We start from the raw sequence: 13985 nt of genomic DNA, 5'->3' as shown, positions 1-13985 counted from the left end.
AACTGGCCAATAAAAGAAAATACCACATCTGTTCAGAATTTGTCGTTTCACGTCTCACAAAATATTATAAAACGCTCAATAGTGGTCTGGATAAAAGCCCGGCTCAATAAGCAGGATTGATAAGGTGCTCATAATCAATGAAAATGAAGGAGCTCCATCCCTATTCATCAGTGCTGCTGGTGTAGAACCAGGGACGTGCTGGGCCCCTGATTCAGCCCGGGAAAAAGAGTTGGAGAGGCCCTCATTGTGTGCTATAGAGAGATCTCTCTCTATAGGGCTGCTGCTACTCAAAGATTTGCCATTTCAGATCATGACAAACCTTGTATGTCCAAAACCGTTTGTTTTGTATTTATCATTTAAAAAAGTATTAAACTAGTGAAAACAGCCGATCTACAAGCACACAACGCCTCGCACCGCGAGGCATTGTGTGCTTGTAGATCGGCTGTTTTCACTACTTTTGTGCAACGGCCTTGTATGATGAAGCAGGGCATTGCTTTGCTTTGCGAAAAAATTAATCAATTTGAAACTTGGAGATACGAGGTTTCTGCCCAATAAGTGACGATTTACTTTGTTGGCCGCCCAGCCCCCAAAATGGAACGAAAGCCGACATTTTTTTTTCCTAATGGCCGGCCTGGACCGTCCGGGAATGAACCGGCCGTTCGGGAGTTGTCCCGCTTTTCCCAATGGCCAGCACGTCCCTGGGTAGAACAGTAGCCCTTGTACAGTAGTAGCAGCTAGGGTTGCACAGTTTGTGACATTATATAAACATACTGTATAACATATTATATAAACATATAAACATATTATATAAACATATAAACATAATATACCTGCATATATGCTCACTGTCCGGCAGAGACTTCGTATCTCCAAGTTTAAAATTTGCTATTCTTTTTTTTTCTTCAAAAATCTAAGCCCTGCCTCACCATATAAGACTGCTGCATAAAACTAGTGAAAATAGCAGATCTGATGCGAGGCGTTGTGTGCTTGTAGATCTGCTATTTTCCCTATTCCAAATATATATATTTTTTAAATGATAAAAACGAAACGAACGGTTTTGAACATACAAGGTTTCCACCTGACAACGAGGGCTATTTGAAGCCGATCTACAAGCTTGCAATGCGTGTGGCCTGGAAGCCAGAAGACAACGATCTTCCTTGATAAGCTCAGATTCTTTACAAGACAGACAGACAGACAGACAGACAGACAGACAGGCAGGCAGACAGACAGACAGACAGACAGACAGACAGACAGACAGACAGACAGACAGGCAGGCAGGCAGGCAGGCAGGCAGGCAGGCAGGCAGGCAGGCAGACAGACAGGCAGGCAGGCAGGCAGGCAGGCAGGCAGGCAGACAGACAGACAGACAGACAGACAGACAGACAGGCAGTGTAGATCATACATGGGCAACTGGTGGCCCGGGGGCCACATGCGGCCCCCACCTTCACTTAATGCGGCCCACAGGTTAATAATTTGAATACTGATATTATTGATTTCAGCTGTTACAATACCAAACATGGAAAAACTGAACCGCTTTCATTACTTCAGTCTATATTTGTAGCTGACTAGTATTTTATTGTATTTTTTATGTCCAATGTATTTGTATTTATGTTCATGAAGTTAACATAAGAACATAGACATGCATAATAAAAAGGTTACTTTTCAGGATTCCAATAAAAAAATAGCAAAAACACAATTGATGATTACAATGAAAAAATAGAAAAAATAGCTGATCTACAAGCTCAAAACACGTCACAGCATGTTTTGAGCTTGTATATAGGCTATTTTTGACAGTATATGCAATGTGGCCCTCTGGAGTGAGTGTGGAAATATAGTGGATAGAGATAGATGTGTTCATATCAGATACTAAGCACCAATAACTTCCCCCAGCTTGTTTCATGTCCAATTCAACAGATATTAGATTGTTTATTCCTGAATCCTGGGTGTGACTTCCTGAGTCGTACATTAATTAGCATAACCAAGTCCTCAGCTCATTAGAAACACATGCACTCATCAATGATCCCACCAAGGACCATTAAGACAAGCACACCGTATTAAAGTGAGCCGAAGGCCCATCCGTGGCACCGAATATGACATCAAAATGCTAATGTTCTTCACCCTGACGCCTGTAGGCCTCCGAGGGCCAATACATATACAGTAATAACAGCCAGACAGGTCACAGGGGGGACCCTGTGAGGAGGGTTGTCACCGTGAGATACGCCACAACAACACTCATGGATGGCACTCAGGTGGGTGCTCAAGGGCCTGCAGGAGAGCCCGGTGGCATTAACTCTCAAATACCTGGAACGTGCCCGAGTCGCGTTAGATTTGAACCACTTTAACCATTATTTTATGCTTTAACTAATTGACAAATAGCAGATATACAAGCTCACAGCGCGGCACCGAGTGCCGCGCTGCGAGCTTGTATATCTGCTATTTTTGAAAAAAAACTTGAAAATGTGTGCAAGTCTTTGAATATCTTTGACCCGATCTTTGACCCGACTTCTAAATCCTTCTTCTAAATCATGTTGTTCTCAAACTTTTTCATGTCAAGGACCCCCAAAATTACAGGTATTTGGCTGCGGACTCCCCCATCTCAAAATATGTTGTTCCAGGGACCACCCAGAAGCAAATATTTGAGTTACAAATGTTCGCTTTTAAATAGATATATTCAAAGACTTGCAAAGAAATATCCACATTTTTCAAAAATAGCAGATCTACAAGCTCGCAGCTGTGAGCTTGTATATCTGCTATTTTTCAATTGTTAAAGCGGTCAATAATCCTAGACCTAAATGGGTTAACTCTCGCTACAATAGATTGGCTGCACCCGCAACGCGCCCCCAACACGCCGAGATGATTGTGTGATTTTTAATGGGTGCTTGTGAAGGCAGGCACATTTAAAAAGGTCAGGCCACTGAGTTTGTTTGCACTGCATGCATACTGATCAGGTACCCGAGATGAGATGGACAAAAAAAAAAGTGGTTAAAATTCAGGGATGCATAAATGCTGCAAACCGAGATTTTTTTTATCTAATTAAAGAAAACGTCAAATGATGGCCTGACATATCAAACCTATCAGTCTCACATTCCATAAGAACAGAGTGAAAGGTCAAGTTTATTAAGTATTGACGGTTCAAGTGGTTAAATCTCTGAAAACACAAATTGACATGAATCCAAAATACACTGATGATTGTGCCGTCAAACGATGAAACTATAAGGAATCTATGAACAGGTTGTGGGGGTCCCTGCTTCATCTCTCTCTCTCGACTAAGGGGTCCTTGGCCTGAAAACGTTGAAGACCCCTGCATGCTCTGGAGTATTGAAGCAGGTCCTAACCTTGTTTCTGCACTTGCACATACAGTATATTTTCAAACATCCATGTACGGATGAGCCTCGGCAACTGCCGAGGCTCAGCAAGAAGGTAGCAGCTAGGAGGATGAAGCTTGCCGGCCATTGCCACAGACATCGGGAGCTCCCGGCCAGCAGGCTGGTCCTGTGGGAACCGACACACAGGCATCGATCGCGAGGACGTTCCGCGTTAACGTATGTGGACGTCCTGAAGAAGGATGCGGGAGCTGAAAGCTCTTCGGAGCTGGCCGGGTGTATGGAGAACCGGAACGATTGGAGACTCCGATGGAAGCTCGTCTGAGGACGACCGAGAGATGTACAGTATGTATGCACTACTGATACAACTGACTATTCTCCACACATTACAATATTTATGTGTAATTACTTGTACCTGCAGAGCGTGCAAGTACTGCGTTCGGCGGACTATGTACAGTAGGTAGGTATAGCCCAATCAGGGACCAGCATTTCTGGCAATGTCATCATTAACAGCCAATGAGGGACCAGCATTCCTGGGGACGCCCGAGGTGAGTGCACCTCATGGTGCGCTCTGCTGGTGCACAACAAGGCCATACATGGCCTACTTGCACCCCTGCTTGTGCACAGGATGCAAGTTGGCACCTCGACAGAGTGCAGTTCTGGTTTATGTTTCCGTTAGATCAGCCAGTGAATCGAAGAAGCAGGAGCGGTTTTGCAGTCACTAAATCGCACTGTGGTGAAGAAAAAAGAGTTGAGCCGGAAGGCAAAGCTCTCTGTCTACCGAGCAATCTTCGTTCCTACTCTCACCTATGGTCATGAAGTGTGGGTCATGACCCAAAGTATAAGGTCGCGGGTGCAAGCGGCCGAAATGGGTTTCCTCAGACGGGTGGCTGGTTTCTCCCTTAGAGACAGGGTGAGAAGTTCAGTCACCCGAGAGAGACTTGGAGTAGAACCGCTGCTCCTACACTTGGAAAGGAGTCAGCTTAGGTGGTTGGGGCATCTAGTACGGATGCCTCCCGAGCGCCTTCCTAGGAAGGTCCTCGATGCACGTCCCACTGGGAGGAGACCCCGTGGCAGACCAAAGACCAGATGGAGAGATTATATCTCCAAACTGGCTTGGGAACGCCTCGGTATACTCCCTGAGGGAGTGGAGGAAGTTGCTCAGGATAAGGAAATCTGGAGGTCTCAGTTGGAACTGTCACCCCCGCGACCCGATTTCGGATAAGAAGTTGAAGATGGATGGATGGATGGATGGATAGGTTAGTTGCTAGTGTGGTTGCTACACACTGTAGTCCTGAGGAAACTTTATTAATTCTAGATAAACTTTATTTGTGAAAGGGTTTTTACCTTGAATAGATAGACAGGTAAAGTCAATAGGGAATCTGCAGGATAGAGTCACATAGGCAACCACACTTACTATTTCCAATTGCATCTTTCTAGTTTCATCTTGTGTGTCCTTTCCCACGTTTTCCGTGATTGAGTCAGTTCAGGTCACAAAGTGGTGATGCAAATGATTGAACTGGGGACCCCCAAAATAATCATATTTGAACTCCCCCACCCACCCTGATGAGTACTTGGAAATGTAACTCATAATTAGCACTGCTCACTTCACACTAGGTGTGATTTTTTCTTAATGCTTAAATAAAGCACATTGAATTTGAATTGAACACTGACTCTCATCAGTGCAACCACACTAAGTTTCTCTCTCTCTCTTCAGCTCCAAAAGGTAACGTAGACAACAGAACAAAACAAAACAAAGACAAACACATCTAAATACAGAGCTTCCCCCTGTAATGATTTCACATATCCTTCTGATTCAGAATTAAAAGGAATGTTTGGAAAAAGAACATAAACTAAAATGGAGGTGCAAACTTGAAACTTGTTATTTATATCAGGTCTCACTTGTGTGTGGTGACATCACCAAGAACGCTGCTCCCTGATTGGCTACGGGCGTGAACACATACACGGGACGCAGTACTCGTGCTCTAAAGTAAAAAGATTAACATTAAAAAAAGAAATCACACCTAATGTGAAGTGAGCGGTGGTCGTGCTTGCATAACGTCTTCAGACTAGGATTTGAGTCTAGGATGTACAGGCTATGCTACACACACACACATTTTGCTATGGCAAAACGCTGAGGAAAATGGCTACAGACACACGCACAGCCACTCTATGGAGCAGGTTACCACCGCTCAAAAACTGAAAAAACAAAAACACAGATCCAATAAAAGAAAGCCAAGCTACAATTGGACAATCAGATCCCACCCCCTCCCCGTCTCCTCCTACTCCCCCACCCTGCAAAATGTTGATAAAAATCACAAAAAAAGAAGACTGCAAAAAGATGTGGGCAAGAAAAGCCCCGCTCCTTCCAGTTAATACCTGTAGTAGTTGGGCTTGAAGAAAAGCCCCAGTCCATTTTAATACATGTAGTAGTTGGGCTTGAAGAAAAGCCCCAGTCCATTTTAATACCTGTAGTAGTTGGGCTTGAAGGGCCCGTTGCGGTTCAGGCCCAGGTACTTGGCCTGCTCGTCCGACAGCTCAGTGAGGTGGGCGTCGAAGGCGGACAGATGCAGGCTTGCCACGTACTCGTCCATCTTCTTGGGCAGCAGGTGGACGTCCTGCTTGTAGCGGCCGTCGGGGGCGTTGTGCAGCTCCATCAGTGCCAGGGCCTGGGTGGTGGTGCTGATGGACATGACGAAGGTGGGCACGGCGGAGCAGCTGAGGTTCAGCAGGCGTCCCTCGGCCAGCAGGACGATCCTCTTGCCGTCGGGCCAGATGATGTGGTCCACCTGGGAGCGCACCCTCTCCCAGGTCAGCTCGGGGCTCCTCAGGCTGTCCACATCGATCTCCGTGTTGGAGTGGCCCATGTTGCAGACGATGCAGCCGCTCTTCATGCGGTCCAGGTGGTCCCTGGACACCACGTTCTTGTTGCCCGTGCAGGTGATGACGATGTCCACCTGCCGGACCACCTCGCTCAGCGTCACCGTGCGGAAGCCGTCCATGCAGGCCTGCAGGGCGCAGATGGGGTCGATCTCCGTCACGTGGACCACGGAGCCCATGGCCTTCAGGGCGGCGCAGCAGCCCTTGCCCACCTCCCCGTACCCGCACACCACCACCCGCTTGCCCCCGAACATCACGTCGGTGGTCCTCTTCAGGCCGTCCAGGATGGACTCCCTGCAGCAGTACAGGCTGTCGAACCTCTGCTTGGTCACCGAGTCGTTGACGTTCATGGCCGGAACGCACAGCGTCCCCGCCTTGGACAGCTGGTACAGCCGGTGCACGCCGGTGACGCTCTCCTCGATGATGCCCTTGACGTTCTTGAACACGTCGGGGTGTTTCTTGTAGATCCAGTGGGTCAGGTCTCCACCGTCGTCCAGGATCATGTTGGGCTGCCAGCCCTGGGGGTCCACGCAGCGCTCGATGCACCACCAGAAGTCGTCCTCCGACTCTCCCTTCCAGGCGAACACGCTGAACCCTCCCTGGGCGAGGGCGGCCGCCACCTCGTTCTGGGTGGAGTGGACGTTGCAGGCTGCCCAGCGGCACTGAGCGCCCAGCGCCGACAGGGTCTCCATCAGCACGGCGGTCTGGGCCGTGACGTGGGTGCACCCCACCACCCTGGCCCCCGCCAGGGGCTTCTCGTCCAGCGACCGCTTCCTCAGGGCCATCAGGGCCGGCATCTCCTGCTCGGCGATCTCGATCTCCCTGCGTCCGAAGTGGGCCTGTTCGATGTCCTTGACGCAGAAGTCCACGTTCCCCTTGGAGTTCCGCTGCCGGCGGTCTCGGGGAGACGTGTCGTCGTCCGTGCTGTCCGTGTCCGACCCCGCCAGGCCGTAGCTGTCCGTAGACGACTGAGAGGGAGACAGCGGGCGGCGGCCCATCTTGGGCGGACATTTTTCACCTTCCTCTTTCTGGTCAACAAACTGGATCTTTTTCTTCTGCGGGGCTTTGGCCGAGGTATCGTCCCCTCCTCCTCCTACACCTCCACTGTTCTGTTGCTGCTTCATCTTTGCAGGGTTTGTCGTGTCCTCTTCTTTTACCGAGGACGGCTCCGCCATAGCGAGAGAACCGACCTTGTGTTGTCGCGGTTCCGTCTCGATCTCAACCAGGGTGTCAACACGGGGGGGAACCGGATGGAACTTCTTTGCCGGGGACGACGTCTACGAGCTGGACCTCAGCTGCGTTCGCTGCCAAAACCTGAACTGACTTCGCTGCGACTTCGGCTAAGTCCTTTTCCCCACCAACCGACCAATCAGCGCTCACTCACAAACACACACACCTCACGTCATGTGATATCAGTTATCTATGACGTATCTATTATGTATTTATACCTCCAAACGGTCTCAGCCTACCCTTTGGCTGCTCCTATTGGCCCTGCCTTTGTACTGTTGGTATTTATTTTATTTTTTTTATATATCAGGTTGCAGTTGTTGGTGATGTCATCCTAGAACGCTGCTCCTCATTGGCCAAGGGCCCTGCCTTTGTACTGTGGGTCATTTGCGAAAAATAAACTTGACCTGAAAGATTTGGTATAACATACTGGTCTATAAAGTGTAGTATAACATACTGATATAACATACTGGTCTATAAAGTATAGTATAACATACTGATATAACATACTGGTATAACATACTGGTCTGGCCTTTCAGAGAGCCCACAAATAAAGTCAATGGAGAAAATTAAATCACGAATAACACAACATAGTACTTGTAAGTGTTGCGTAGCGAACATAGCAGATCTACAAACTCACAACACCCAGGCTATTTTGTCTGTAGATTATTTTTTTTTCTCTATTTTTTAAAACTTTTGTCTATAATGACTTGCCCAAAATAGACACACTACGGATAAAGTTATTAATCCATTAAATCTCACACAGAAAACATGTGTGTGTGTGTGCGTGTGCGTGTGTGCGTGTGCGTGTGCACGTGTGCACGTGCGTGTGTGTGTGTGTGTGTGTGTGTGTGTGTGTGTGTGTGTGTGTGTGTGTGTGTGTGTGGGTGTGGATGTGTGCACATGCTTATGTGTGTGTGCGTGTGTGAGCGTGTGTGTGAGTGCGTGCACACATGTGGGTCTGAGCTAAAGCCAGGGAGGTAAATGTCAGAAATGGAAGGCCGACGCTGACACAAGATGTCATCTCTTCACCACGGCATGCCAGCTGTAACCACATCATCAGATGTGTGTGAGTGGTTCTGCTGCTGACACCAGATGTGTGTGAGTGGTTCTGCTGCTGACACCAGATGTGTGTGAGTGGTTCTGCTGCTGACACCAGATGTGTGTGAGTGGTTCTGCTGCTGACACCAGATGTGTGTGAGTGGTTCTGCTGCTGACACCAGATGTGTGTGAGTGGTTCTGCTGCTGACACCAGATGTGTGTGAGTGGTTCTGCTGCTGACACCAGATGTGTGTGAGTGGTTCTGCTGGCTGACACCAGATGTGTGTGAGTGGTTCTGCTGGCTGACACCAGATGTGTGTGAGTGGTTCTGCTGACACCAGATGTGTGTGAGTGGTTCTGCTGCTGACACCAGATGTGTGTGAGTGGTTCTGCTGGCTGACACCAGATGTGTGTGAGTGGTTCTGCTGCTGACACCAGATGTGTGTGAGTGGTTCTGCTGGCTGACACCAGATGTGTGTGAGTGGTTCTGCTGCTGACACCAGATGTGTGTGAGTGGTTCTGCTGCTGACACCAGATGGGAAACAGAAATACAAGTACTTTGCACTTTGATTCCAGCTTATGTAGCCTGTTTCTTTTGATTGATTGACATTTTTATGGACATAAAAAATGCATATACAACACAGTGTGTGTGTGTGTGTGTGTGTGTGTGTGTGTGTGTGTGTGCGTGCGTGCGTGCGTGCGTGCGTGCGTGCGTGCGTCGTGACTTGGATGACTTGGATGACTTGGATGATCAAACCATCCAAGTCACGAAGCATCTCAATTGTGAAGGGAGTGCTCTCCGACCTGAAATTCTTCATCGGCGATGACCCAATCCCAACAGTGTCTGAGCAGCCTGTAAAAAGCCTTGGCAGGTGGTATGATTCAAGCCTGAAGGACAAAGACCAGGTGCAACAACTGCGCAAAGACATCAGCAGTGGCCTGCAGTCCATCGACAACACACAACTACCTGGAAAGTTAAAAGCCTGGTGCCTTCAGTTTGGTCTCCTACCCCGGATGTTGTGGCCCCTTGCAGTTTATGAGGTCCCAATCTCAACGGTGGAGAAGTTGGAAAGAGGAGTCACATGCTACATCAAGAAATGGCTCGGAGTTCCACGATGCCTTACCACCATAGCCCTCTATGGAGATGGCATCCTCAAGCTCCCCCTCACCAGTCTCACAGAGGAGTTCAAGTGTGCAAAAACAAGACTCCAGATGACACTGAATGAATCCAGAGACTTAGTAGTGAGCAACAACGCACCAACCTTGGCAACCGGGCGCAAATGGACACCAGCCAAAGCAGTGGAGGAAGCAACAGCAGCCCTCAAACATGCTGACATTGTGGGCTATGTTCAGCAGGGACGAGGAGGTTTTGGGTTAACAGCTACTCGCCCTGCTTGGAGTAAGGCAGCAGCACCAGAACGGAGAAAGATGGTGGTGGAGGAAGTACGCCACCAGGAGGAGGCTGGAAGATGGGCCAAGGCAGTCTCTCTTGCAAAACAGGGCCAGTGGACACAATGGGACAGTGTGGAGAGGAGGAAGATCAGCTGGAAGGATATGTGGGCCATGGAAGCGAGGCACTTGAGCTTTCTCATGAGAGCTACATATGACGTTCTTCCAACACCAGTCAACCTTCACCAGTGGTATGGTGAAGACCTGGGGTGTGCCCTTTGTTCAACGCCAGCCACCCTAAGGCACATTCTATCAGGGTGCAAAACCAGTCTCGCCCAGGGACGTTACACATGGCGTCACAACCAAGTCCTAAAGATCCTTGCCTCCACCCTGGAGGACAAACGAGTTGCCACCAACTCCCTACCGCCACCAGCATCCAACCACCAACAGGCAACCACCTTTGTCCGCGAGGGGGCAAAGGTAACCAGGAGCGGCTTGACACCATCGGAGCGAGGCCAACTACGTCTGGCTCGCGACTGGAAGATACTGGCTGATATTGGCCGACAACTTGTGTTTCCTCCAGAGATCGCTACAACCACCCTGAGACCTGACTTGGTGCTCTGGTCCCCTTCTCTAAAAAAGGTGTACATCATCGAGCTCACAGTACCCTGGGAGGACTCAGTGGATGAGGCTTACGAGCGGAAACACCTACGCTATGCAGAACTCGCTGCTGAAGCACAACAGCGCGGCTGGAACGCTGAAGTCCGCCCAGTGGAGGTGGGATGCAGAGGGTTTGTGGCAAGATCTACAACCAGGCTCTTTGCAGACCTGGGAATTAGAGGCCAAAGCCAGCGGTCAGCCATCAAAGCTGCATCGGAGGCAGCCGAAAGAAGCAGCCAGTGGCTTTTTATGAGGAGGAAGGACCCCTGCTGGGCCCCAAAGTAACCAAGCTAGATAGCGTTCGTATAGGTATATATGGTTTGTTCTTTGTTCTGGATTGATATCTCTATGCAGTTGATGTATTCATGTTGATTAAGTCTCATGAAGAGCTGGCATAACGCGATTCTCATGCATGCTTAATCACTTTGATTGTTGTATTGCTTATTGTATTGCTTGTTGCTTGTTCTGGATTGATATCTCTATGCAGTTGATGTATTGATGTTGATTAAGTCTCATGAGGAGCTGGCATAACGCGATTCTCATGCATGCTTAATCACTTTGATTGTTGTATTGCTTATTGCTTATTGTATTGCTTGTTGTACTGCCTATTGTATATTGCTTGTTGTGGGTCACTTTGGATTGGGAGCTTCCAGTTTGGGCATCGAGCTTCTGCTAAATGCTTAAACTGGAGCCAGGAGGTATGCGGTCAGCCTATAGGCTTGACTCAGGGAAAAGGACGCCCCTGCCTTGCACAGTCCCATGAGGAGAAGTCTGCCATCCATAAGATGAACGATTCTCTCATGACTAATTGGAAATGACGCATGTTCTGGGACTGATCAACCTGAGCTGGCCGCCTCCGGAGAGGGTGTATAGTGTATAATGGCCGAAACACCCTAAGACCTGGAGGAACACTACTGATGATGCGTCCTAGATTAAAACACACACACACACACACACACACTCTCACACGCATGTGCCTGCACAAAGGAAATTAACATCTTATCCTGTGTTTTGTAAAACGGCAAAAGGAAGCACATTGCAAAATGACATTTAAATTCAGTCAAAAAGAGAAAAAGAATAAATGGGGAAAAAGATCAGAAAGATGAGTTAAGAGGTTTGGATGGTTTATGATATTGCGTAGGCTTAATATCAGAGATGTACAGCATGTTGGCCCTAAACCATTCAATGCTTCATAAACAACATAATATCAGAGATGTACAGCATGTTGGCCCTAAACCATTCAATGCTTCATAAACAACATAATATCAGCGATGTACAGCATGTTGGCCCTAAACCATTCAATGCTTCATAAACCAACAACAGTAGCAGTATTTCTCTAAGTCAGTTATTTGACTTTGACACACAGGGAGTCAGAGTGTAAAGATCTAAAAGAAGTGGAATGTAAACTTCGGGTGTGATGACCGCTGTCTTTGTGGTACTTTTACCTTGTAACCGAGCGTTTCTGCATTGTGGTATTGATGCTTTTACTTAAAGCTATACCATGTAACTTTTTTTATAAAACATATCTTAAAATTGTCCTAACTGTTAAATCGCTAAAGTTTTAGAACACCCACTCCATTAATTTCAGCTTCTAAAGCCTTCTCTTTATATGTTTTCTATGAGCCGTGAGGGGGGTAGAATTTCGTGGCAAAATTACGTCATCTGCATCATCTGTATACGTTGTGTATACGTTGGCCAATCACATCGCGGATCATACAGACATGATACGCTACCGGCCAATCACAGCGTGTCTGCCATCTCTTCAGGAAGTAGCCTCCCTCAGCAACAGTGTTTACGATGGTGAAGGATTCTTGCCTCTTACTCCCCAAATCCTGGTCAGAAAATTACGTTCTACCATGCGTTCTACCACTCTACGGATTCGTATCGGTCGCGGTGGTCGCTCCGGTGGTCCGCGGCGGTGGTCCGCGGTGAATCCGGGCGAAAAACGTCAGAAAAAAGCAATACCGCTACTGACCACTAGTTTAGCAACTTACACATAGCTTTAAAGGAGTAGTTCACCCCCAAAATGACTATTTGTCTATTGATTACTCGTGCTATGGAGACTTGAGTTCAATAATATTTTTGAGTTTTTGTTGCATTCCTAAGACAATAATTTGATAACAATACATGTATCCCCCATTGATTCCAGATGGGGACCCATGAAATGCATTTGGGTCCCAGTCTGGAATCAATGTGGGTAAATTGACTAAAATCTAATTGTTGTCTTAGTAATGCGACAAATACAAAAATAATATTTTTGAACTCAAGTCTCCATGGTGAGAGTAATCAATAGAAAAATAGTCATTTTGGGGGTGAACTACTCCTTTAAGAGTAAAGAGTTACGAGTGTGAGTATGAAGTGGAGTGTGTGTCAGTGTGTGTGTGGGTTAATTCAGTGTATGTGTGGGATTGTGTGCTTGTGGGTGTGAGTGTTCATTTCCAGGTGCTGTGAGTTCCTGATTGCTGGCTGACAATCACCGTTGCTGCTTGTGATTGGGTGGAGGAAGCCTGGAGAAGACTACTTAAGACCTGTGAACACCTGTGGTCGGTGGCAGCACTTGCAGTAGTGCTGTCCACCCACACACACTCTCTTGGTGTTCAGTTGTTTAGTTAAGTTATGTCCTGTTAAAGTATTTGCACCCAGTCTGATGACTTTAATGAGGACTTAGAATGAACTTGTTCACGGCCACGGAAGCCTGCTTTTTGTACTTGTCACTTTTTGGTAGTTTATAGTAGGGCAGGTAAGCATTAGGGGTTTATTGTAACTTTCCTTTGTGTTTGTTAGTTTAGTGGTTTAAGTTCAAGGTTAGTCTTAGTAAGTTATATTTATTTCCCTGATTTGCTCCGTGTGTCTTTGATTTTGTAGTATTTTCAAATTCAAGTCCTGTAAATATCATTATTTATCTGAAGTTATGTAATAAAAACGGGTTTCACTCCCAATCCATGTTACTTCCTCTTTTTCCCCTAGACGGGGTCGTAACAAAGAGTATTTGTGATAAGTATCCCTCGCAGTCATCAGTCTCTGTCCTTCCACCTGCTTCCTCCTCACTGATTCTACAGAACAGACTAAACCTCTGCATCCTGTATTAAAACATAGATATACAAGCTCACAGCTTGTAGATCTGCTATTCTTGAAAAGTATTTGAATATTTGACCTAATTCTGTAAATGTCTTCTAAATCCTTCTTCTAAATCAGTGGTTCTCAAACCTTTTCATGTCAAGGACCCCCAAAATTACTTTTATTTGGCCGCACGGACCCCCATCTCAAAATGTGTTGTTCCAGGGACCCCCCAGCCCAGAAGCAAGTATTTGAGTTACACATGTTCGCTTTTAAAAAGATACATTCAAAGATTTGCAAAAAAATAAATAATCAAGATTTTTCAGAAATAGCAGATCGACAAGCTTGCGTTGTGAGCTTGTAGATCTGCTATTTGCTATAGCTAAAGCATAACATAATAACCCAGTG

The 13985-nt window shown here is 47.1% G+C and overlaps 1 protein-coding gene across 1 annotated transcript; it reads right to left on the bottom strand.

Moving 5' to 3' along the window:
- Positions 1–5785: 5785 nt before the first annotated feature.
- On the bottom strand, positions 5786–7252 carry LOC308295463 (putative adenosylhomocysteinase 3; the record flags this gene model as incomplete). Its single annotated transcript, XM_080738513.1, has 1 exon — positions 5786–7252. The coding sequence occupies exon 1, from the start codon at positions 7199–7201 to the stop codon at positions 5786–5788; it is 1416 nt and encodes a 471-aa protein (XP_080594639.1). The 5' UTR covers positions 7202–7252.
- Positions 7253–13985: the final 6733 nt, after the last annotated feature.

Source organism: Nannobrachium achirus, assembly GCF_963921795.1.
Source record: "Nannobrachium achirus genome assembly, chromosome: 2".
Taxonomy (NCBI): Eukaryota; Metazoa; Chordata; class Actinopteri; order Myctophiformes; family Myctophidae; genus Nannobrachium; species Nannobrachium achirus.
The sequence above is the reverse complement of the archived record's forward strand: the minus strand, read 5'-3'. Positions and strand labels throughout refer to the sequence as shown.